General features: G+C 35.8%; 1 protein-coding gene across 1 annotated transcript in view; it reads right to left on the reverse strand.

The window, feature by feature from the left end:
* LOC149803001 (uncharacterized) overlaps nucleotides 1–24,010 on the reverse strand; it is a 326,500-nt gene that overhangs the window by 276,406 nt on the left and 26,084 nt on the right. Inside the window, exons 6-10 of the mRNA XM_089953863.1 lie at nucleotides 19,343–19,483; nucleotides 17,908–18,048; nucleotides 15,113–15,253; nucleotides 2,923–3,063; nucleotides 1,247–1,390 (exon numbers count right to left, since the gene is read on the reverse strand). Coding sequence (XP_089809989.1) covers nucleotides 1,247–1,390; nucleotides 2,923–3,063; nucleotides 15,113–15,253; nucleotides 17,908–18,048; nucleotides 19,343–19,483 — 708 coding nt within the window. The remainder of the gene's footprint in view (nucleotides 1–1,246; nucleotides 1,391–2,922; nucleotides 3,064–15,112; nucleotides 15,254–17,907; nucleotides 18,049–19,342; nucleotides 19,484–24,010) is intronic.

Here is a 24,010-nt window from a genome sequence, read left to right on the forward strand (position 1 = left end):
AAAGATTATAAGGATATAGTTAAAAGTACGATTTTAAAAGAAAAATGAACTAATAAAATTATTCTTTGAATGGACAATGCATTTGTTTGTTAATTGTGCATGTTGGTTTATTTGTATGTTTAGAGAGAAAGAGAGAGAGAGTATGTTGTGCAAGTTGCAATATCCTATTTCAAGCTGAAAAAGTACGAGTCGGATGAAAATTTGTCAGTATATTTTTGACCCCAACATTTTATATTTGACCCCCAGTTCTACACCCCTGGGGGATACACTGGTTCAGCGTCACCCTACTCTCTTTAACTAGTGGGATAAATTGAAAAGAGGAAGAATTTGACATTTTTAAAAAAAAAACGAAAACAGATCTACACACAAACATACACAATTTTTTGGTTGATTGAACAATACAAAATTTTACTGCAGAGAGATGACCACCACAGATCCACAACAAATGATGTAAATGGATAAAATTATATTACAATTATACAAATGATTAGTATTTCAAATTGGATGATCAAGTGATAAGAATATTGAAAAGATATATATGGACAGTGCTAATGAATCTGATGCCCCTAAGTGTACAAGTCACATGTCTAAAATACAAAATTCAACCAGGACAACTTTACAAACTATTCAATTATGAAATTCACATTGCAGTGCATATATCTCTATTAGATCTGCTAATGCTGTAAGAAAAATTTAAAGCAGGAAAAACTAAGTACCCTACCATGGCTAGTCAACTACAAATAAAAATGTTCAGAACAGTATTTTACATTTCAAGTAGATCATTTAGCATCCGACATCATGCACATCCCTACTATCCTTGTAATAACTCAGCAAAGTTTCAAAGAATACAATTCTCAAGAAGCAATAAAAAGCTTTTTAAGATGTCCACTATGTCTGATGGCAGACTAATGCCATTTTAAATTTCCTCATAAAATATCTTTTAATGCTGACCCCATGTTGATATGACCATCTGTGGCATCCATGTTATTTAGCCAAGGCGCATTATTATTAATTCATTATTGCCTTCTCTCAAGGGAACAGTTCTCCTACAGTATTTTCTGATGTGGTTTAGTACCCAAGCGAATGTTAATGCCACTCTATAAAATCAGACGACACTGTGGGAGGACAGTTCCAGTGGGAGAATGCAATAACAGCTTGAAGTGGAGAATGCAATATCAGAGTGTATCAGCATATTGCAATAGTGATTGCTGGAATAGGTGTAATAAGTTAATAAACTTAATCTTACCTGTTTTGCATTTGCTGTCATGGTAATATCCAGGTGAACAGAGGCTTTTTGGACAGTTGCCACTTACATGATCACAGGTTACTTCATCCTTGCAGAATCCACAGCTAAAAGCACAGCCTTCACCATAACTTTCAGGAGGGCAATCTGAAGCAAAGAGGGAAGAGGAATCAGAACCTCATGAGGTGGGTATAACCCCACCCCCAAAGTCATACATAAAATGCAAACTGTCCACAAGTTAGCCCTTTTGTTGTGGAAATACACTTTACTTCATATTCATTCAAACTCTAGTTTTCATGGCATATGATGAAAAAAGGCTACTACTGAAATGCATAAGCTAATTTTCTTTACAATGCATTACAAAATTTTTTTCCTGTGTGTGATTTGGATTTTTAACATAGCTTTAAAAAATTTCAGTCATATCTTAATGATGTCTGCAGTGTGTCAGTTTATAGTGATGTCTAACACTGGGACATCATGCTAAAGACATGTAGGATGATGTCCCATCCAGTCACAGTATCCTGACACCAGGCCAAAAAGGTGAGTTCTTTCAGACAATTACCTTGACCTTTGGTTCCTCCAAACCAACAGGGTTCTTCCTAATACCCAGTGTAAGCCATCCACAAACTTTGGTACCTATTAAAGTTGGTGAACTCAATTGTTGTGCAGAAACCATTTTTCTTCTTTCAGCCACAATGACCTTGGCCTTTGAACTTTTGAACAAAAAATTTATATATTTCTTCCTTATCCCAAGTGCAAGCCATCTATAAAGTTTGCAAACTTTACATGGTGGACAACTGGAGTTATTATTTGGAAACAAAAGTGGTAACAGACACATAGATGGACATTATAATATAATGTGCTCTGTCTTTTGTTAATATAAAAGTGACTAGCCAATTATTTTGAGATCTACAAATTATTTCTTTTGCTGAATGAGACACGTGAACAACAACTACAAAAGCAAACTTTTACACAAAATGTGTATTTACACACAGATTTGTTACAGTGAAACGAATCCAGCATATTAATCACTAAGCCATAGCTGTTTTCAAATCAGTACTTGGAAATCTTATTCAACAATGACAAAGTCATTCTTTTATTGGTCACAATACTTTTAATGTGATCTGGAGTCAAGAAAACTTTATCAAGGTGGCCTGGATGAAAAGGGCTCTTCTTGCATAAATGAAACCAGGTGTTACTTTTACAATGAACGAGTTTCTGTTTTCACAAATTTTCTTTGGGAAGATTATTGAAAAATAAAATAAAAGGAAATGAATGGATAAGACTGAGATCACTTTCTGCAATTTTCTAAACACTCGATGAATTCAGAAGCAACCTTTTGTCATTTTTGTACCATCTTAGAGTGAAAACTATTCTGGAAAGCGAATGATTTTTGGTAACATTTGAAGTATCTACTACTTAAAGGTGTAAAGTCTGGCAAAGTATGAAAATCTTTCATTATGTAGATCTGACTTTAACTTAACTTGTCAATTGAACAAGTTACAAAATGAGGATGAGAGAAAAATACTTTTAAGAGAAAAATGAAACGTAAGGCATATTAATTCAACTGGCAATTTTACTCTATGAATCTACTAATTCTGAGCAGGAAACAATTTATTCAAGCTAGTTTTCAGTAGAAGAAAATTTCTTCTTTATACACAATAAAATAAATCATTTACCTCTGTCACAATATGATGTCATGTATCCAGGGGCACAGACATGGTTTGGGCAGACCCCATCTGTTTTGTTACAAATGACTCCATTCTTACAGTGTCCACATTGGTTAGCACAGCGCAAGCCATACAGTCCATTAGGGCATTCTGTTGAGTATAGAAAAGATATCTGTTAAACACAAATTTCCACTAATATGGCTATTGCCACTGCTATCAAACATGGTTCACACCTTTTCAAAGGAAAATTTCCAGGTCTTTCACAAGATGAAGTTTGTTTTTTTTATATAAAGATTTACATATGACCATTACTGAAATTAATTAAGAACATTTTGGCTCAGAAAACTGTCTTCCTTTCATGCTTTTAATTCAAAAGAAATCAGAATATTCAGTTGTAAATCAAGATATCAATGTGTCAGGTAGAATATCTGTTAAATGACATAGCATTTAATTAAAGAAAACAAATGTCATTAGTGTCAGCAAATTCAAAACAATATATAAGGCTTTGGTACATGTACCACTTTAAATCCATGTAAATGATATACAAAATAAACATTTCCTATCACAGTACCAACAAAAAAAAATGAAAGAAATAAAAACAAAAAAACAAAACAAATACAAAGTAGGAGAAGCTTGTTTTATAAATAAAAAAGTTTTAACCTTGAATTAACCTGCACCAATAAAACCAAAAACTAACAACATATTTCACACAGCTGAATTTCCTTAAGATGATTTGGTTAAAAAAGTCATCACTTGAAAAGACTTAATTACAAATGGGTCAATTTTTTATATTTTGACAAAAGGACCTTCAAAATTATATACTACTGTATAAAAAAAGAGTGAATTTTCTGTAAATTTACTTATGTCTGCTTTTGATCTGGTAAACCAGTCCTCAAAACAGTATTCATACTCAAGGGGGCTTGTATCATTTCTTACATTTTACCTAATATATAAAACAAAAGGAACACTTCTCCCATTTCTCCTGTGACTTATTTAAGACACTTATATTTCAAGCTGCATGTCACACAGCATAATAATTTAGCACCAATCTGAGCTAAGAGATTTGATATTTTAGACTACATAAAATCCGACTTACTGCTCTATAATGAATGGCAGCCTGTTTTCCAATGTTACTGCTAGACTACCATACTTGCCAGCCTATCAGCTGATACATTTTTACCAGAAAATCTTAGCTGTCTTTTACTCCAAATTGACTTATATATGGATTTTGTCATCCAAATTGCTTGTTTTGTATGTCACATCATTTTTTGTATGGAAAAATTTTTATCCAAAAGTACGAAAAATACTACGTAAAATAATATTTCATTTTGGGAAAGAGATCGTGTATGAATAAATATAGAAGGATTTTAAACAATTAACTGATGGTCAGGTTGGCTTGTTGTGACGCTAGACTAGTCTTCATAGCTTCCAGGTAAGAAATGATACTAACATGTTGTTTTGTGGACTTACCAGTCTACTAGGTGATTCTAAACGTACGAGTATTTGGATTGACAAAACAAATATGTGTATAGTAAATACCCAAATTATTCATACTGCAACATCCAAATATTCTGGCCAGAACTTGATAAGTTTAACTCACTATTAGTTCCGTGACAACTCTATTATATGTTTCTGTCATCAAGTGGTGAAGGGAAATTCCTGAGTTTTCCCAACTTTTTCAACAATATTTGCAAAATTCAAGAACTTCTCAAGGTGAGAAAAAAATCTAATTTCTCCCAACTTTTGTCAGATCTATAAGTAGCATGAAACCCTGTATCAAAGGTCTGAATTACAGAGTGGGTGCATCATGCAAGTGTATATGCCAATCAGGAGCAATCACTAAAACATGTTTAAAATCTTACTTATCAAAATCTGAGATCCAACTTCACACTAAAGGATTTATCTTAAGGTTTTTCCCCACTTTCCCTTTTGTTTCAAAGACTATATTTTTATTCAGCACTATACAGCCAGGACTGTGTTGAAGTGCTGTTAAACCCCCCACATACAAATGTAAATAAATGTTATCTTCTAGTCCATCGCTCTTAAAATATGACTAATATTTTCTGTGAAATGATACGAGACCTTGTCAAGATAAACATTCACTGCAATGGCAGCTGAAATCAAACAACCAACAGCATTCATGTTAGTGTTCACAAACCATTAAACTAAGTCAGTCATCAGCCACAACCCTCTAATATAATGGCTCAAATCTGCGTATGATCAAAATGAATGGACACTTTGTAAAAATCAAATTCTGCAGTAAATCTGATTGAAAATAAGGAAAACTGCTCAGAAGACATCTGGAGAACCTATTTCTTTCTCAACACATTTATTTCGAGAACAAGAAACTTGGCCAGTCTGATTCATCAAGTAGAGTAGTCTGGTTCCCTGCTTTGTATGCTCCCTGCATGAGAGAGCATGTGTCAATGTGGTAGTCACGTGATACAACAAAACTTCTGAAGTTGGTCTTGGAATAAATATAGAGAATTTTGTGCTCTTTCGTTTTTGTATTTTTATTACAACGAGTATATGATTTTCAGTTAATATTTTTCTTCTTACAATATTTGAAAATGATGGATGTGTGCTCGCATATCGCAAATAACAGCTCAGATTTTATCAATGCAAAAGTTTTATCGTCTTTCAGCAGATTAAAGACATAATGATTTTAATACTTGCAATTTCTGCGAAAATAAATAAGTTTCATAACAATTTAATGCAGGTATAATTTGATTTAACAACTTTTAAGTTTGCTAGCCCATTCGCTAAGTGGCTATTTTTTAACGCCACCATGTTGGCCTCTTGTGATGCTAGACTGGTTTTCATACTTTCCATATATAAAAAAAAGATAAGGATATTGAACTGTCTGTGACACAAAAAGTCTACCCAATGAATCTAATCCACTGAGCATTTGGATTGTCTCAACAAACATATTTATGGCAAGCACCCAAATGATCCATCTTTAACCTCCTAATATTCTGGTTAGAACTTGATAAATTTAACTCATGATCATTTCAATTATTACTCGATTACGTAATTGTTTTGGATGTCAAGTTGTGGAGGAAAATTCCCAGCTTTTTCCCGACTTTTGTGAATATTAGCAAAATTCAAAGACTTTTCACAAAATTAATAATTTCTCCCAAGAGGGTGGGAACCCTGTATATAGTAAAACCTCTCCATCAAGAACAATTACTATGAAATACCAGAAACTCAGTCTATGAACTAATGTGTTATATAGAGAAATGACCTCCCCTTCTTTGAAACCATTTTACATTTGCAGAAGGGGTTGTTGCCCAAGACAGATTCTCTCTGTTGTATCTGACAAAAAGTTTTATTACTTTTTAGAAAGGGAGTTTAAAGGGTTTTCTTGGTTTTTCTGGAAGAGCTAGCATGTTTGAAGATCAGCCATTTCAGGAGGTTTCTGTCGTATCTGATCAAATTTTGTTAGAAGGTTTTATTTTCTATTCTTTTTTTTGTTTTCATATAATAGCAGTGATAGTTGACAACAGATTCACATCATCTACAGTAACATGAAAAGCCAGTTTCATTTGTATAAACAAAAAAAGCCTTTATATAGATTATTTTTTTTGGGGGGGGGTAAAATTGATTTTAAATATACAATAGTTACCTGTTGTTCTTGCTTAGCTATCTATTTTCATGCTGAAAATATACCATCATATGATGTGAATACATCCTCCAAGAGTGGAGAAAAAGTCATGTGACCCTTCAACCTTTTGCGTACCACTCTGCCACAGGCCATGCCCAGAAGGTTGATGTGCCTATATGTACACACAGATGACAATTATGCAAGATATCAGAGCAAGGTGGGAGGAGGGTATTTGGCAATGGCGACAGGTAAGTATTGCATAATTTAAATTAGTTCTATCCCCCAACTACATTTTAAAAGCAGCAATTACTTATCCTGTCACTATTGCTTAGCTGAATTTGTCAGTAAGGTGGGTAGGCTGATGTCAAACTGATCAAAAACTGGGAAATTAAATGTACTCAAGGTAGACGGAGAGGTCCACTTCTACAGAATATTCGTGTCTCTCTGAGAAACATGCTGTGCCATAACAATGGGACCCAGAGAAAAAATGCCTGTGCTCTGTTGTGCTAATGACCAGAGGTAGAAGGAGGAAAAGGTATTATAGGAGTACCAAAAAGCTGCTTTTATAATATCCTCAGAGAAGAATGATTAACCCATTTTATCCTGAATATGACTGCGGTCGTAATACCTCATTCTATCCTGAATATGCCTTCAGTCATAGTATCCCATTTTATCCTGAATATGACTACGGTCGTACTCTACTACGTATGTGTGTAGCGTCTCTAGAAACACATGTTATACATCACAAATATATGTGTACTTCTTCACGGACACAGGAAATGGTTAAAGCACACATGCGCAGTGAAATTTTTAAAAAAAAAACGCGGTTGGAAAAGAAATTGTTGACTTGAAAATCAATTGATAAAATGATGGACAACAACTCTGATGTAAACATGGATGTTGATAGTGAGGGTAGCAACAATGAAGTTGAAGTTGGATGATTCCGATGATAATATTGACTTAAATGATGGGTTAGAATTGAATAAAGTTGATGAAAGAGATGATGCATGGGTTCACGCACTTTTCAACAGCAATTCGAAGAACGAAGCTGACTTTGAAGGCTTTCAAGAAAAATGGGTCCGGGATGATTTTTCACTTCGGTTGCAGCCAAGATTTAAATTGATAGAATGAGCAACACCCAGGAGAAGCCGATGCAAAACATTATTTTGAGTTACTTTGGGATGATTTAATCTGGAAAAAACCTGTTGATGAAACAAATCGTTACGCTGAGAGATTTCTAGGATTAATTTGTGACAAGTTTTCATGAGAAACAGCATGCTGAAGTACATGTTCCAGAATGTGAAGTAAACAAATTGTTCCTTGTGTCATGTTGTTCAATTTTAGTAAAATTATTATCACTTTTAAACTAACAGTGCTAGAAACTTCACATTTGGACCAAAATACTAGAAAATGAACTGTCTTTACATTATTTGCATAATATTAGGAGCATTTCTTTCATTTTCATGGAAAAAAGATTCACTGAACATCATGGTAAGTTTTTTAAATTGTTTTTTTCTTTCAAGTCATATTTAAAACAACAGTTGTGAGCATGTACATTGGTAAATGATAACAAAACAGATATCACTGTGTTGCAAATTTTATTACCTTTTCAGAGATGTATAGTTTTATATACTTTATAAAAGAATAACATTGTTATAACATTTTTAGTAAACATGGTGAAGGTAGTCACAATTTCAGCAGCTGCTGCTGTATGATGCTCCGTTTTACCACAATGTATTTAGAACTGCTTCTCAGGAATCAGGCACTGCAGTTAAAATTGATAAACAGGATAAAATGGGTTAAAGTAGGCCCATGAGGTAGCAACGGCTTGAACCTCATGGGCTTTAATTTTCATAAAAGTGAGGTCTCAGTTGGTGTGAGAATCTTATGTTCATTTGTCTTGACAATCAACCAGGAGATAGCAGCAGCTGAAATGTCTATGGAGCCTTTAATAGGGAGAAAGATATATTTCCTAACCTTTCTTTTTGCTCTGGAGACATTAAGATAGAAGCAAAGTGCACATATGGGGCATAAAAATCTATCCTGTTCATCCCCTGCACATATTTTACTGAGACTTGGAATCTCTATGTATAGGGGGCTACTGAAGGTAACTGATTTTTTTGCAAGAAAACCAGGTTGGCAGAGAAGGGAAACAGTCATAGTTCCCATTAAACATGGCATGAATTTTACTTCTTTGTATCGCCGAGGAAAGGGTGAAAAGGAACAGTTTTCTTTTGAGTGTGAGATCCAAAAAGGAAGCTTCACTCAATGGTTCATAAGGTGTTTTGGTTAATGACCAAAAAACACAGGAAACATTCCATCTAGGTACAAGAGAGTGAGACCAGTCTCTGAAGTTCAAAAAACTTTATAAGAATGGCAAGATGTGGATCTGAAACGATGTCTGTGCCCTGTGAGAACTTAATTGTGTTGGAGATGGCAGCTTAATAGCATTTGACAGTGGATACTGGACATCGTTTTGGTCTCAAAGAGGAACAAAAGGAAATCAGCAATGGAAGTAACAGAAGGGTGGATAAAATAAACGTGTTTCTTACTGTACCAATCATAGAAGATTCTCCACCTGGCATCATAAACTTTGGATGTAGAATCTCTCCTAGCTTGAATGATGTTTGTTGGGAACACAATGGGGCAATGAGAATGATCTGAGTAGTGGAAGTTTGGACTCTTTGCAGAACTTGTGGTAGCAGTCTTAAAGGCATCTTCGCTAGCCAAGTTTCCGATAACCCTATCTACACCTTGGCATATTGAGTAGATATTTCTATTCACTGGGTCTGTGGATTTCATTAGATGCGACAGGAAGCCAACCTGAACCTGACGCATCTGCAAACAGATAGGAATGGGGATTGGGTGCATGCATGGTCACCCCCCATCAGGAATCTGTCTCATTTCATCCACCAAAGCAAATGGTGGTGAAAAACTGGTTTTAGAGGGATCAGGGTTGATAGAGAAGCTCTGTGTGGTTTCCACCTTGCCAGAAGGAGGACATGTAGGGGACGCATGTGAAGACATCCCAAAGGAACCAGAGGGGTTCAAGATTTCAAGTAGGGACAGATAAAAGGCATTCAAGGTTCCAAGTAGGGACAGATAAAAGGCAAGCAAATAAAAAGGTTTTTACTTGTAGTGTCTCTAGGAGAGCCAGGATTTGATCTACCTGATCCACGGTAACCTGGATCAAGTTTTGCTTTGTGAGGAAGTTCATCCCCACATACACAAAAATCCTGTGATGGTATGAGTTCCGACTTCTCGAGGTTGGGTAGGAGATCCAACTGAGTTATGATGGACCAAGACAGAACAAGATCCTGATGAAAGGACTGAACAAGAACATGGTGAATCAGCCAGTGAAATACTGGAGAAATGAAGTTCCCTGTATTCGAAGGTAGGCTGCTACTACTCCCGTAACTCAGGTGAAGGCACTGGATGCAGAAGAGATTCTGCAAGGCAGAATACGAAATTGAAAAACTTTCTGATCTAACCTAAAATGAAGATTTTTGTATTGTGGAGGAGCAATGTGAAAGTGTAAATAGGCATCCTGAAGGTCAACGGAGACTGCCCAATCAGACGGACAAAGAGTGTTCCAGATTAAGGAGGTTATCTCCATCTTGAAGGTTTCTTCTGAATGAAACTAGTTGAACAGAGCGAGATCGACAATGATTTGAAATTTCCTGCTTTTCTTGGTGACCAGGAAGATTCAGGAGAAGAACGTGGGAGACTGATCTTTTAAAACCCTCTTGACTGTCCCTTTCTGCAAAAGTGTGTGTACCTCTTCCCTTCATTCCACCAGATTGGAGTGGAGAAAGAAAATGGGGGTCCTTGATAGTGTTGGTTGTTTTTGAACTAGAGTCGATAACTCTCATTTACAATGGAGAGGACCCACCCATTGTCCGTGATGCTTGACCAAGCCTCTGAGAAAAGGCCTAGGCGAGCACCTACTGGAATGTTTTGGGAAGGGGATGCATGGCAGGAGAGGGGGTAATTTGCTAGGGCTGCTCCCCCCTTTCCTACCATAGTAAGAAAGGAAGGTGGGATAGAAAACTCCCTCTTGGAAGGGTATGCATGGCAAGAGAGGGGATAATTTGCTATGGGCTGCTCACCCCCCCCCCCCCTTTATACCCTAGTAGGAAAGGAAAGTGGGTTAGAAAACATCCTCTTGGATCTGTGGCAACCTGGGCACTGTGGATCTGATGATGGAGGAGGTGGTCTAGCAAGATTTTGTGGATTGGACTGGGGTTGGGCCTGCTTGAAAAATTTGGCAGATGGTCCCTGTGGACTATTTGCCTGACCTCGTTTCCTGGTCAACTGCAATGGACCAGGAGCAGAGGTACAAGAACGATATTGGTGATCGAGTAAGTCTTGAGAAGCCATGGTAGGAATGAGGCCCCCAAAAAGGGTCTCAGCTTCTAAAGGTGCAGCTCTTAGAAGGTCTTTACTGTGGTTAAGACCTCGATGAGTCCAATGCAGCAGCACAGTGGATGTGCAGAAATTCTGCTGATAATGTCATGGCAACAGATAGTTCATACTGGAATGTTTAAGCCACAGCCTTCAACACACAATGTAATGCAGGTGGATTCAGGGAGGCCTCTCTCAGCATACTAAACAAAATAGCTGAGAAAAGGTCTGCATGTGAGGCTATAGTTACAAGTAACCATGTTTTCTGCTCCATGTCATCAATTGTTTTGATGGGAAGGCATGCCCAGGATCCTGAAGAAATACAAATGTGGAGGTTTAATAGGTCACTTTGGGGAATGTACCTGATAGCTTGAAGAAGATATAAGAGATCTCAGCGTAGAGGGAGGAACAGACCACCCTCTACATTATCAATCAATATTTTGGCCTTGAGAAAACCTCCCTGATATTTCCTTAGTCGTAGAGGAATGTGGGAGAAGTAAGAGATCTGGTGGAGATATTTTCCAAACTGAAAAGGATCTTTTCTGGACTGTGTGATGGATGGTTTGGGGGCAAAAGTCAGGGTGTAACAAATGGTAAACCTTGTTTACCGCCTTATCGAAGGACCAGACCTCCTCTTCTTCCTCATCCACCTGAGATGAGGAAGTGGGCCTGAGAGAAGGTGTCATTGCCACTGCTTCTGTCTCAAACTCAGAGTCAATGAAGATGGAGAGAGCATCAACATAGTCAAGGACACTCTGACTTGGAGTGTGGCTGGGCATCACTATGTCCTTTGATAGATGGGGCATAGGAGTACTATGTGGCGCAGTACCTGGTTGATCAGGAGGTGCGGAGGGGAGATGAGAACATCTATCTACCCTCGATGATGTAACACCTGTAGCCTTCCAAAAAGAAACCACTTGGTGAGGTGATGGTGCCACACAAGCTGCAGCATCACTCTGATTGGTATGGCAAGGTCCAGTAGTCCATGGGGGTATAATGGACCAAGGTCCCAGAGCCAGAAGGCCCCACATCCCATAAGGGTTCATAGGTATAATTGGGTAAGGGGGACACCAAAATGGTCACCATCCCTAGCGTTTATTCTGTGTATAGATTGTAAATCCTGCACAGGGTGGGATGGTGGAGGGACAAGCTTGGTCCTAGAACTATCTCCATACCATGAGGTTGATGAGTGATAGATGGAGAAGACCTCATCTTAAACATGGGTGTGATGTGTTGTCTCCCTAACAGAAGGGGCCAGCACATAGCCAGAGGCACAACATGTATTGCAGTGCTCAAATTCCCTGATGGGAAGGAGCAACCCACTATCATGGTGATCAAACTCCCTAAAGAGAGGGTGCAACCAATGGTTATGGTACTCAACCTCCTTCAAGGGAGGGTGCAACCCGCTGTTGTACCTAACCTACTTTCTATCGCAGTGCTCTACCTCCCTGATGGGAGGGCAAGACCCACCATCACAATACTCTGCCTCCCTAATGGAAGGGCACAACCAGCTCTACCTCCTCAACAGGAAGAAGCAACCCGCTACCTGAAGTGTGAATGCTGCTAGGGCTGTGAGAAATTTCCATCATCTCCCTAGAGGGGGAAGTTGAACGGCTTCTTGAATCTACTTGATTCCAGGTGCTGGAAGACCACATATCACAAATGGTGCAACGTTTTTTCCAAGTGCACCTGGAGCACTTGATGACGTCTCTGTGTGCATCCCACGAGGTCTTTTGTGGCCACACTGGCTCGCAGACTGTTTTGTCTCTAAAACTGTATTCTTTTAAAAGTGGTGTGGTCCTCTGTTGTTGTGAATCTTGACTTATACATGAATAAACAAAGGACTGAAATTAACAATGCAGCATTTCCTTATTTTTTGAAAGAAACAAAATATACCAGTTCTCATGATTTGTGTATTGAGGTAACATGCAAATACATGAATGTCAATGAGTGTTGTTATAACTATTTTATCAAGTTGAAAATAAAAATGGAGGAAACAATGTCCTCAACATTTGAGCAGGGCCTGTTATTGTTCCTAGAACATAGGAAATTACCAGTACCATTCAGTTAATATTTAAGCAAAAATACCTACCACCATGGGTAGAACATGAGGTAGCTTCTGAATTCCTGCAAAGAACTAAGTTCTAAGGGGGGAAAACAAAAAGCTACAATACAGTTTTAGAAATGAACGGACAGTAGTAACACTGAGAATAATTAAACAATGTAGAGAGAGACCGCTAACTGCGGTATATTAGTTGTCCACAGGCATAATTTCTTGGTCACAATGGCTTCAGACGCTGATACAATATGGCATCTGTGAAAAAGAATGACATATAGGTACATCTACCTTCTGCGCATGACCATGTGACAGTGTGGTGTGCAAATGGTCAAAATGTCAAACTAACTTCTTCTCTACTCCATATTAGTCTGCTTCTAATGTTAAAACTTTGAACAAACAACTGTGCAATGATTTATATCAATTTGAGCATTGGAGCTCACTGAATAACACATTTATCCATTCCCTAAAAGCCAATGCAATGTTGTCAGAAACAAGGAAAAGATTATCAGTCAACAGAAATCCAAGTCTCGAGCAGTATATTCAAGATAAATTGACAATGCTGACCTATACAATTTTGGGGTAGTTCATGTTGATCAGAATCTAGACTGGTGTAAGCAAGTGAATCAGGCTTGTTCTGTAGCAAGTTCATGAATTTATGTCTTCTACAAAGTATAAAATATCTACCACTCATCTATTGGAAATTATTTTATAATGCAATTAATTATTTCACTTTTGGTCTACTGCTGCACAATTTAAAGATATACAACTAAAATGATCATGAATTAAAAAAAAAACAGCAATAATTATCCTAATTTTACCATTAGATATACCATCTAAAAATCTATTCTGTGTAATGAAATGGCTGAAATTTAAAAACAGATCAGGCTAACAAAAGTCAAAATTAATGTTCAAAGTAAAGAGTGAACTTTGTGCACAATATTTGCATGGTATGTTTCATGTGAAGGAGAAGAAGAGTTCCAAGGACCTAACATGAGATTAATTATCAAGTGATCATCGCAGAACACCATTTCAAAAAACAAATACTAAAATTTAAAAGCATTTGCTTACTTTGGTGCTGTTCTATGGAATGAACTCCAAAAACCCCATTAACTCAGAAACAAATTTATGTGTATTCATAACAAAATTGTATCACCATTATATTGAAAAGCAGTTTTCATTGTAGATTCTGAAATACATGCACTCCAATTTATTCTATTAACACATTAACCACCTGCTGATGAGTTTAAGTGGCAGGAGGTAGTAGACTACTGCCGAGCTCTGTAGAGCCAAGGTCATGTAAGATACACTAAAGTGGGCGGTATTATAGAAAGGTAGACAGATGTAGCTCTACAATGATACTAAATAATCTTGAATTTCTAGTTGCACTACAAAACACAGAGGGAAAAACCTCATTTTTTGGACCTGATTTTTTCTACCCCAAATTCGCCTGTGGTTGGAATCCGATTTTGTGTCTGTATTTTAGACATTTTGGTATCAGATCTAAGGCAAACCAATATGAACTGCAAACAGACAGATGAACCTTTGCAAAAAGTAGGATAAGATGGGCCTTTGGAATCAAGAGTGGTCTCCATACAAAAATAATGCGTCCATTAAGCGAGCCAAATAGCCAATGAAAAATCATGTTTCTAACACAACTAGGCAGTTTGTTATTGGAAGATTACCTGGAAGTTGGTGTTTTCAGATGTATTCAGAAATAGCTTTCAAAAATGTGTTTCCTACTCAAATTTCAGACAAAAACGACAAAAACATCAGGGGTTAATGTGTTAATGCATATGGCATTTTAAACTGAACATATTTATCATATTTTTGGGGGGCTTTTGCAAGTTTCTTGATCTGGAGGGCCTCAGAGGAGAAAATAATTTTATAGCTATAACTTAATACCTCTCATAAAATAAAGTCTTTATTTATATTTTTTAAGCAAGGTAACCTAAAAGTCGTTTTCATTTTCAAATAAAACGGACTGGTAGATTGGAAGATAAAATGATGTAACATGATAAGTTAATATTATGGAGCATGAACAAACCATAAAATTGACCTTTTTGTGTGTGCCTGCTGATGATCTCAGAATGCTGTACAAGTTATAACATTATTACTTGATGACTCTATCAAACCTGTCTGACATCGTGGGTCTTGAAAACCAGCATCACACAGTTCATTGGGACAAGTTCCATTCACTTTGTTACATGCTGCACTTTTAAAACAATGTCCACACCTTTTAAGACAGCCATTTCCATAAAATCCATCATTGCACTCTAGAATATTAAGAGAAGGATATAAGTAAATTAAATTTCATTTTATTATATATCAAAAAGAGTTTATGAGGCATGGGGCAGCAAACCTGTAATTATTCAAAATCATTGACTGAAATCAACAGTTGCTCAGATCATAACAGTACAATGTGCAAAATAGCTTGATGTGGGTACTCTGGGTCCACTGTATTTCATTTTAAAAATAATAAGTCTGACATAATACACAGATTTTTCGCATACACATGATGGCTGATCAAACCAGTTGGAACGATCTTTCATATGTTGGATATTTTGAAGAAAAAAATGTTATTTAAACAGAAAAACGTAAACAACTTCATTAGAAAAAGTGCATTATTAAACATTAATATCGACGTGATTGTAAAATGAGGATTCAGTCATTAAACAGCCCAGTTCCCTAACGCCCATCGCCCCCACCCGGACAGTTTTCTCGATGTCAAAGCGATTTTTTTTCTTCTCAATTTTTGGAGGTCCCTCGGTAACTCGCACCACTGCTTATAGTGCGGTCTGTGTTTGTGGACCCCGTTGTGCACGAGTTATCGAGGGAAAGCTGTATACATTAAACACGTATATATAAACAATATTCACGTATATGTACCAATTCGTGGTTCTCTAAATAAAGTAAACTATTGTATATGTCCTCTTTGTTTTCAATACAGGTGTATTTCTCATTTAATTTGCATCGATTTAAGATGGTAACTGTGCCGATGAAGCATGAATTTTACTGCCCGCATTTATTATCTAAACCCCTCCCCGCAATTTTGTTTTTGGTACATGCAAAATTTTCTTCAGCTAAATGACTTGGTTGCTTATAATACTTTTCGGTCTATAATGTGGTCAGGTTCTGTGGCTCCCAACTACTGTGTTATAACGGGGTTGCACTGTGTTATTATTACCTGTTTTTGTAGAGGTGAGCTGAAATTTTCTTTATGTAACACTTTTTCATAAGCAGCCTACATAACAAATATAATTGCCTTTCTTGGTACAATTATTGAATTGATGCATTCTACTATTTATGTGAATCCCAAAACTCTAAAAGAATTACAGTAAACTGACAGTTTTTACTGCTTTTTCAGTGCACACAACCTGACAAGTTGATACATATCATAAAGTCATCTGGTGTCTAAAACAGGAATAATCAAGATTTTTACACAATATGAGTGTGTACAGTATATGTTGGTACTACTGATCAGAATTTTCAAATGGTCATTCATTGCAATAAAACAAAAATGTCAGGCAACTAAAAATTTAAAGTTGTTACTGTCATCTGCCAATTTTCACCTCAAGGTAACTGCTATTTACTATTGTAAAACAACTTTTGAGGCTGTATAATCATCAGAGGCTCAGTTATTTAAGAAAGTAACTTTCTGAATTGCACAGTCTAGTTATGATATTAAAAGTTTATTTGACAGAAAAAGACAGAAATTATTAGAGAAAATGCTAGTAGATTATGAAGTGCCAAGATTCAAGTTTAATAGTGAATACAAATATTCAAGCAAGTAAGTATTTTTGAAGTAAATGTGGCAAGTACTTTTGAAAATTCTAGCATCTTCCTAAATTTTCTTAATCAAAAACAAGCAAAATGTTGCTGTTGTAATGGCATTTAATGCCATTTTTCAGCATTAAGATAGACCATACATGGCAGTCAGTATAACTGGTTGAGGAAGAATTGAGAGAAAAACCACCAATCCATGGGAAGCTGCTGGCAAAATTTTTCACCAAGCTAAATATAATGGCTTTAAATGGCTATTACTGTTAGCTTAAATCCTGCTAACATCAGTGACATAGTCATGCTTATTGAAAACTGCTTGGTACTAACATCCTCACCATAAATTTATATTGTTGTTGTTGTTGTTGTTGTAGGGGTTAACGCCATTTTTCAGCACACGATAGGCTATACATGGTGGCCAGTATTAATGGTGAGGAAGAACCCGGGAAAACCCCGGAAATAACCACCGACCCTCGAGAAGCTACTGGCAAGCTTTCTCACATACCACATTGGCTGAATCCGAGACTCGAACCCACGCAGACAGAGGTGATATGGCAGTGATCCGTAATGGAGAGTGCTTTAGACCACTCGGCCACTCAGGGGCCCCTACCATAAATTTAAATATAACCACTAACAGCTTTGCATTATAGACATGGTGGCTTTATTTTGGATCAGCATTAATTCTACAAATTTAACAGACCTTAATGACAGACTGCTTCATGTTAGATTTAATCGAAACCAATTCCTTTGTGACTGCTTTCTTTAAAAGTTAGAAGACACTCAGGTCCTCTGGTTTTTAAGTTAATTTTTATCTCACATTTCAGTCCATTTTAAGACCAATTGTACTGTATTATATTACACTAAACTGAATCTGTCTCTTTGAAACTGGAAAACTGCTTTATGAGTGAAACCATGTTTATTTATTGAAAGTTTATGGACAGTGCACATCACAATCTGATAGACATGCCATAGCTATCTGTAACTGGCATTTCCTTATTGATAAAGTGATCTCAATAACTTCAACCACTTGCAGGCATGCAGTAGACGACAAAAATACTGGTTCAGCATTATATCATTTTTTGCCATAGAAAGTAAAAATAAGCCATATATTTCAAGGTCATATATATTTCAGTTTTAGCAAGTATGTTACCTTGAAGACACTGTATCCCCTGATATCCAGTTGCACAAAGACCATCTGGACAATTACCATTCACATGGTGACATGAGGCAGCATTCATACAATGTCCACAGCGTAGTAAGCAAGCATCACCATAGAATCCCAAAGGACATGCTGAAAATTGAATATTCATACTGTAAAACATCTGCCTTAATTTAAAACACTGAAGCAATATATACACTGACCTGACAGAAAGTAATTAATTAAGAGACCCGAGTGCCTTCAATGAATGTAGCACTATTGAACAAGTTTTAAAATTTTCAGGACGTTCCATGCTCAAAACTGGTATCAGGTTCTTGAAGGAAACAAATATGTACATATCAAGTTTTTCATGGTACATATAACCCTTTGGAAGTGGAACCAAAATTCCAGTTTGGCTGGCAGATTGTAGTGTCGTTTTCCACCTATGCTTACATCTACAAATGAGTAGTAACAAAGTTTTAAAAAATTTAAAGAAAGATAAATTTGCTAGTGCTGAAAGAAATATGCTTTTATTAAATATTTCATAACAAGATGACAGTAAAAATGTATTAATTTTAACAAATATAAAAAATATTTAAGTTGTAAGACCTTCATCCCAGAATACTGATAAAATTGAAACAGCTAGTGCACTATCATAAGCTCACTTGGACTTACTGCCAGGTGACCAAAAATAATTGTTGTAATGGCCTGAAACTCTTCAAACAGATCATCCATATATAGGTGCATATATGCTTACACAAATTCATTTGTTTACCTTAAAAGGTTTTGCATAAATATGGTTAAGAGTTTTTTCTCAATAAAGCCTAAGTTACAAAAAAATTTCTCAATAAAGTCTAAGTTACAAAAGTGGTTAAAAAAAAGTAAAAATTGCTGTAATGCCCTGAAAATCTAATAGGCTGGGACAGAGTGAAGGCAATTTTGATGTGCAGCAGTCATCCATAAATGCAATTTATAATTCTGTATCATTTTAATATAAACTCTTTGAGTAATTGTCATTCTCAAAAAATTGCTTTCCCTAGATACCATGAAGGTTTAAAAGGAACAGCCCTTCATCATGCTAACAGGGTTGTTGCAAAAAATTTAAATTGTGTAGATTGCTGTAATAGCCAGAGAATCTAATCAAGTTGTCTTCTTATGATCCTAAGAAAGTGTGTAACATTTCATCTCTCCAGGTATTTGTGCAATAGCACAAAAACATCACTAAAACAGATTCAGGATAGATGCAAAAGTGGGTAAAGAAATAGCAGCAAAACAAAATGTTCCCTTCTATTATTTCAACTGGGGTACTATACACTTTAAGTCTTCAGTTAATTCATATTTAAGTCAAACTAAAATTGGCAGTAAACTGTTTTTCTTTTCCAAGTGAGAATATCATTTTGTTTATCATTCAATGTCCAACTTTGAAAAAAAACCCACATAAATATACCTGTATTACAGAGTCCTGGAATATAGCCGGGCAAACATTGAGAGCGAGGGCATGTTCCATTCTGTCTATTGCACACAGGTCCATCCTTGCAGTGCCCACATGTACTGGAACAATTATTTCCATACAACCCAAGAACACAGGCTGAAAGATAAGCATCAAGACATATTAATCCTGAGACAAATTTATCTAAGGGTTAGTATTTTCTGACTAAAGGGAAAATATTCATTAGAACTTAAAATTTTAAAATGCTTTAATTCATCTAAAGAAAAGAAAAAGAAAAAAAAAAACATAAAGTGGATACCAACAAAGAGATCCAAACTGGCTTGACATGGCTCACCTGGCTAACAGTAGCCTAATAAGCAAATGTATAACCATTTGGACAAGTAAAGTGTTAATAATAACATCCATATGTGACTGTAGCTAAGCACCATCTGTAAAAATCCAAAGGACCTTAATGTCAAGATACTTTCTATTAAATGTGTTTGATCAATTTCTGAGAAGTTATAAAAAAACATTTTCTATTGTTAGTAAAAACCGCCATATCTATCCATCAATCCCCATTATTTGAAGCTACTCTCAATTCTTTCAAATGTTTTCTAAAGTCAATGAAAGTTGTCTTCTATGTCTTTTGTAATGGCAGACAGACTGGTGGTAGCTTGACATTATTTGTACAAACTTTACAAGCATTAACATCAGGATGCTTTCACTTCAATTTGAGAAAAATCTGTTGAATGGTGTTCAAGATCATAAAAATTGGCTATTTTCAGTTGCATTAGGCATATTTTATGACACAACCATGCAATTTGTTCAAATTTGAAATCACTTGACACAAATATGCCCTGTGTTAAGTTTGGTTCAAATCAATTTAATAATTTTTAATAATATGGCATATTATCCAAACTTTGTAATATTGGCTATAGTTGATGGCCAACAGTCATCATCTGCACCCAATAAAGATGGTGAAGCTGGGGGTATTTGATTAAAATCTATTAACCACTGTTTTCAAAAACTTATTTTAAAAGTATAATTTCTAATTTTAGTGAGAGCAACCATATCTGATGGTTGACAGGCATCATTTGCACTTAAAAAACATTGCTGCAACATGCTCACCAAAACATAGTTATATCCTTTTAAGTGTATTTGTGAGACACTTGAAAGATTTTCTATAATGAGATCTTATTTTATAATTTCTGCTGCAAAGGGCTTATTTGATGACAGACTCTTATTAAATTTGATTAAGACCATTTGAGTGGATTTATGAAAAGACGACTTTTTTTTTAGGCTTTTCTATTTTCGCTAGTGACAGTCATATTTAATAACGGCAGCTCAATTGGTTTTAACTTAAGAGGCTTTGTTACTGGAATACTTTCTACTGACAAGAGTAAATTCTATTAAGCAGCTTTCAAGACAATGTTTAATGATTTATACTGTTTATAATGAATTCATGTTTGCATTCAGATCAGCATTATCTGTATAAATTTGAATGGTATGAAAGTTATAATGCTTCTGGTAAAATTTGTTTTAAAATAATCAAGCAGTTTTTGCATAGAAATACAAAATAACAAATGTTGACAAGCACACCAGCTCATTTGGCTTCATTGTCAGCTGACATACAGCAATAACAGAATTCCTAAACTGGTCACAAAAGTTGATTCAGTATTAAAATTAGAGCTGCAGCACAATGTTGGATAAAGCTTTGATGAGAAATAATAGTAGATGGTCACAAATGCCTCTGCAAAATGGTGTGAATAAAGACATGTTAAATTTCAAGTTAAAAGGACATAGGTCAGTTAAATTTTGACAGACACTTGAAATGATTCAGAGAGGACAAAAACCTGCATGAGGACACAAAACAGGATAACCTTGCATCCCCCCTTAGTGTGAAATAGTGGCACAAGCAAAAAAGAGCAACAATGCTGACAGAACTTGTCTATGTAAGAACATATATATGAACATTCAAAATGACTGATATGAATCCTTGCTTATGGGAGAATTTCGTGTCCTGATTATTTACCTAATATATTTAATCTGTTAGGCATGAAGGAGTCCCTACATAGGTGCTATGCAAATCTTAGACCACCAGAAGCACAGTGCAAAGAGACATAATCTTTTATTTGTAGCTTAGCTAGTGTTTTATACATAGACAACTTGACATTGTGTTAATAAATTAACATATCCGCTGTAAATTCTGCCAGTCAGAAGAATTAGATTAGATAGCTAAAACTGAAGGGTGGACCGAGTTTAAAACATTAAGTGGGGAAACATGAGAACATGTGGGAAGATTTTATGAAATTTGGGGAATGGGATAAACAAGTCTGTATAGACAACATGTATAAAAATGAGAGTGTGGCTGCCATGTTCTAACTATAAGGAACGGAGAGTGCTGGAATAATTCAAAAGAAAACAACTCCGAGTTATCTGTACTTTTGGACTGGCTCATAAAATAATTGGATTTGAGAGCTCTGAAAGGAAGCTTCAGGCTGACAGTAAAGGAGCAGTCCAGAGTTAGAAGGAAGAATAGAGATAGGAAAGAAAGTACAGAGAAGGAAGGACTGAAGGGCAAAGAAAGGAAGGAATATAGGTGGAAAGGAGGATAAGCGGGAAAAGGATAGGGGTTGTTGATACAATGAGAAACAGAGTAGAGAGACGACCCAATGAACAATTAATACTCTCACAAACAAATCCTAGACTTTGCATGATGTGCTACATTGTAAATGGTATTCGACCACCTAGGTCAAATTTTGTGAGAAATTACAGAGTCAAGACTGAAACTTGCATTACTATATTTACTAAATAGATTCCTTAATTCTATTTGTTATAAAATATTTTTCTATAGAGTCTTGTGTTAGTATATATGTTTAGACTAGGCTTAAGCTGACTTGGGTCTCAAAAAAAAAAGTAATGCACAACTGTCTGCTGTATTATTCATCATAGTGTAACCGAGTCAAGACAATGATCAACAAAAACAAATGGACATAACATGAAGAAAGACAAAAGAACATGTATGCCTGATAAGTTTCATGGTAAATATTTAAAGGTTTTGTGAAAAGTTGCAAACACAAAAATGATATCTGGGATTTGTACACACAAAAATGATATCTGGGATTTGTACTTTTACAATCAAAAATGGGCATAAATTGGAGAAAAATGCAAGAGAACATTACAATGGATATTATATGTGTATAATGGCCTCATGTATGCCAAGTTTCAGAGCAATTCATCAAAAGCAGTAAATTTGTTACACACAATAATCATATACAGTACATACCTTTAACACCAAAAAAGGGACCTACCTCTAATAATGGATCAGAGTTTAATGAAAAAGATTTTATACCCATGTTGACGTTGTGTCAATAAGGTCCACTAAGCATAAGAGCAGTCATTAAAAGCTGTGGGACAAGTCACAAAAACAGAAATTAGCATTTATAGTTTATAGGTTTAACACCAAAAAGAGGCATAACTATGGAAAAATTATTGACAGCATGATGACAAAACCATATGCACACATAGTCATTGTGTCAGTGATGTCTGCTGTATTTTAGGACAATTCCTCATAAACTGCTGGACTATTCCTGCAACACCAAAATGGGGATTAGTGACAAAACTTGTCAGAGTGCAATGATAAAACAAAAAAATGCTAATGCTGACCCATTGTCAGTAACATCTGACAAGTTTCAAGACACTCAGTCAAAAGATACAGAAGCAGTTGCATAAACAAGAACTGCTAAAAGTACAAGTCTAACGTAAATTTTATGATAATCATGACAGGGGCATAAAAAGAAAAAGTGAAAATCAAGCTTAGCCTAAGTCTAGGTCTATCCAAAGTAAAGCTCCATTCTGAATTTAATTTAAATTCATGATGTCTGAATACAAAATTGATGGAATTCACTATGCAAGGGTAAGTGCTTCCAATTAAAATATGGGCTGTGACTTGTGTCAATGTCAAACCATCCTTCTCATTATTTTCTGAATTAGCAGCACAGAGACTAAAGATACAATTCTAAGTCATTGCAACAATATAAAAAAAAAAAATGTTTAGTTTTGTAAAAGTAGAAGGCTACAATGTTAACATTTGTAATAGTAGGTTTTTGAAACAAATGTTAAGGGCTGTTCCAGTAAAATATACAAGGGACCCAAGGAAGACACTTTTAATATAGAATAGTCACTCATATATGCATTTAGAATTTTGTATTGTTTTCATAAGAACTCTGGGTAATCTGAGTACCCTAGCATATAGTTTTAAAAAGGTGCCTTCCCTGGGTACCATGTATATTTAAATCAAACAGCCCTAAGAAAAACAGATTAAAATTAAAAATGACCTGCATTTCTTTTTTCAATGTGAAGTCATTCACAAAGTTTGATTTGAGCCATCAAGTCATTTAAAAGCAACCAAACATTCTTCTGACTCAAACAGAGCTACAACAGACAAATTTTGACACAATTCAGTAAAAATGTACCTCTATCGATGTAATCTAAGCAAAAAGCCCCAAACTAAATTTAGTTTCAATCCATTAAAAGCTATTGAATAGAAACAGGAGATTCTTCAATGTCAATAAGGGGCTACAACTAAGTCAAACCTTGACCACTTGACCTAAACAGATGAAACATAGTTGACCATTATAGCATGTAATGAATTAGTTCTAGTGCATGACACAATCATTCTAAGAT

Source organism: Sinohyriopsis cumingii, chromosome 3 (assembly GCF_028554795.1).
Source record: "Sinohyriopsis cumingii isolate HCF-2022 chromosome 3, ASM2855479v2, whole genome shotgun sequence".
In the NCBI taxonomy this organism is placed as follows: Eukaryota; Metazoa; Mollusca; class Bivalvia; order Unionida; family Unionidae; genus Sinohyriopsis; species Sinohyriopsis cumingii.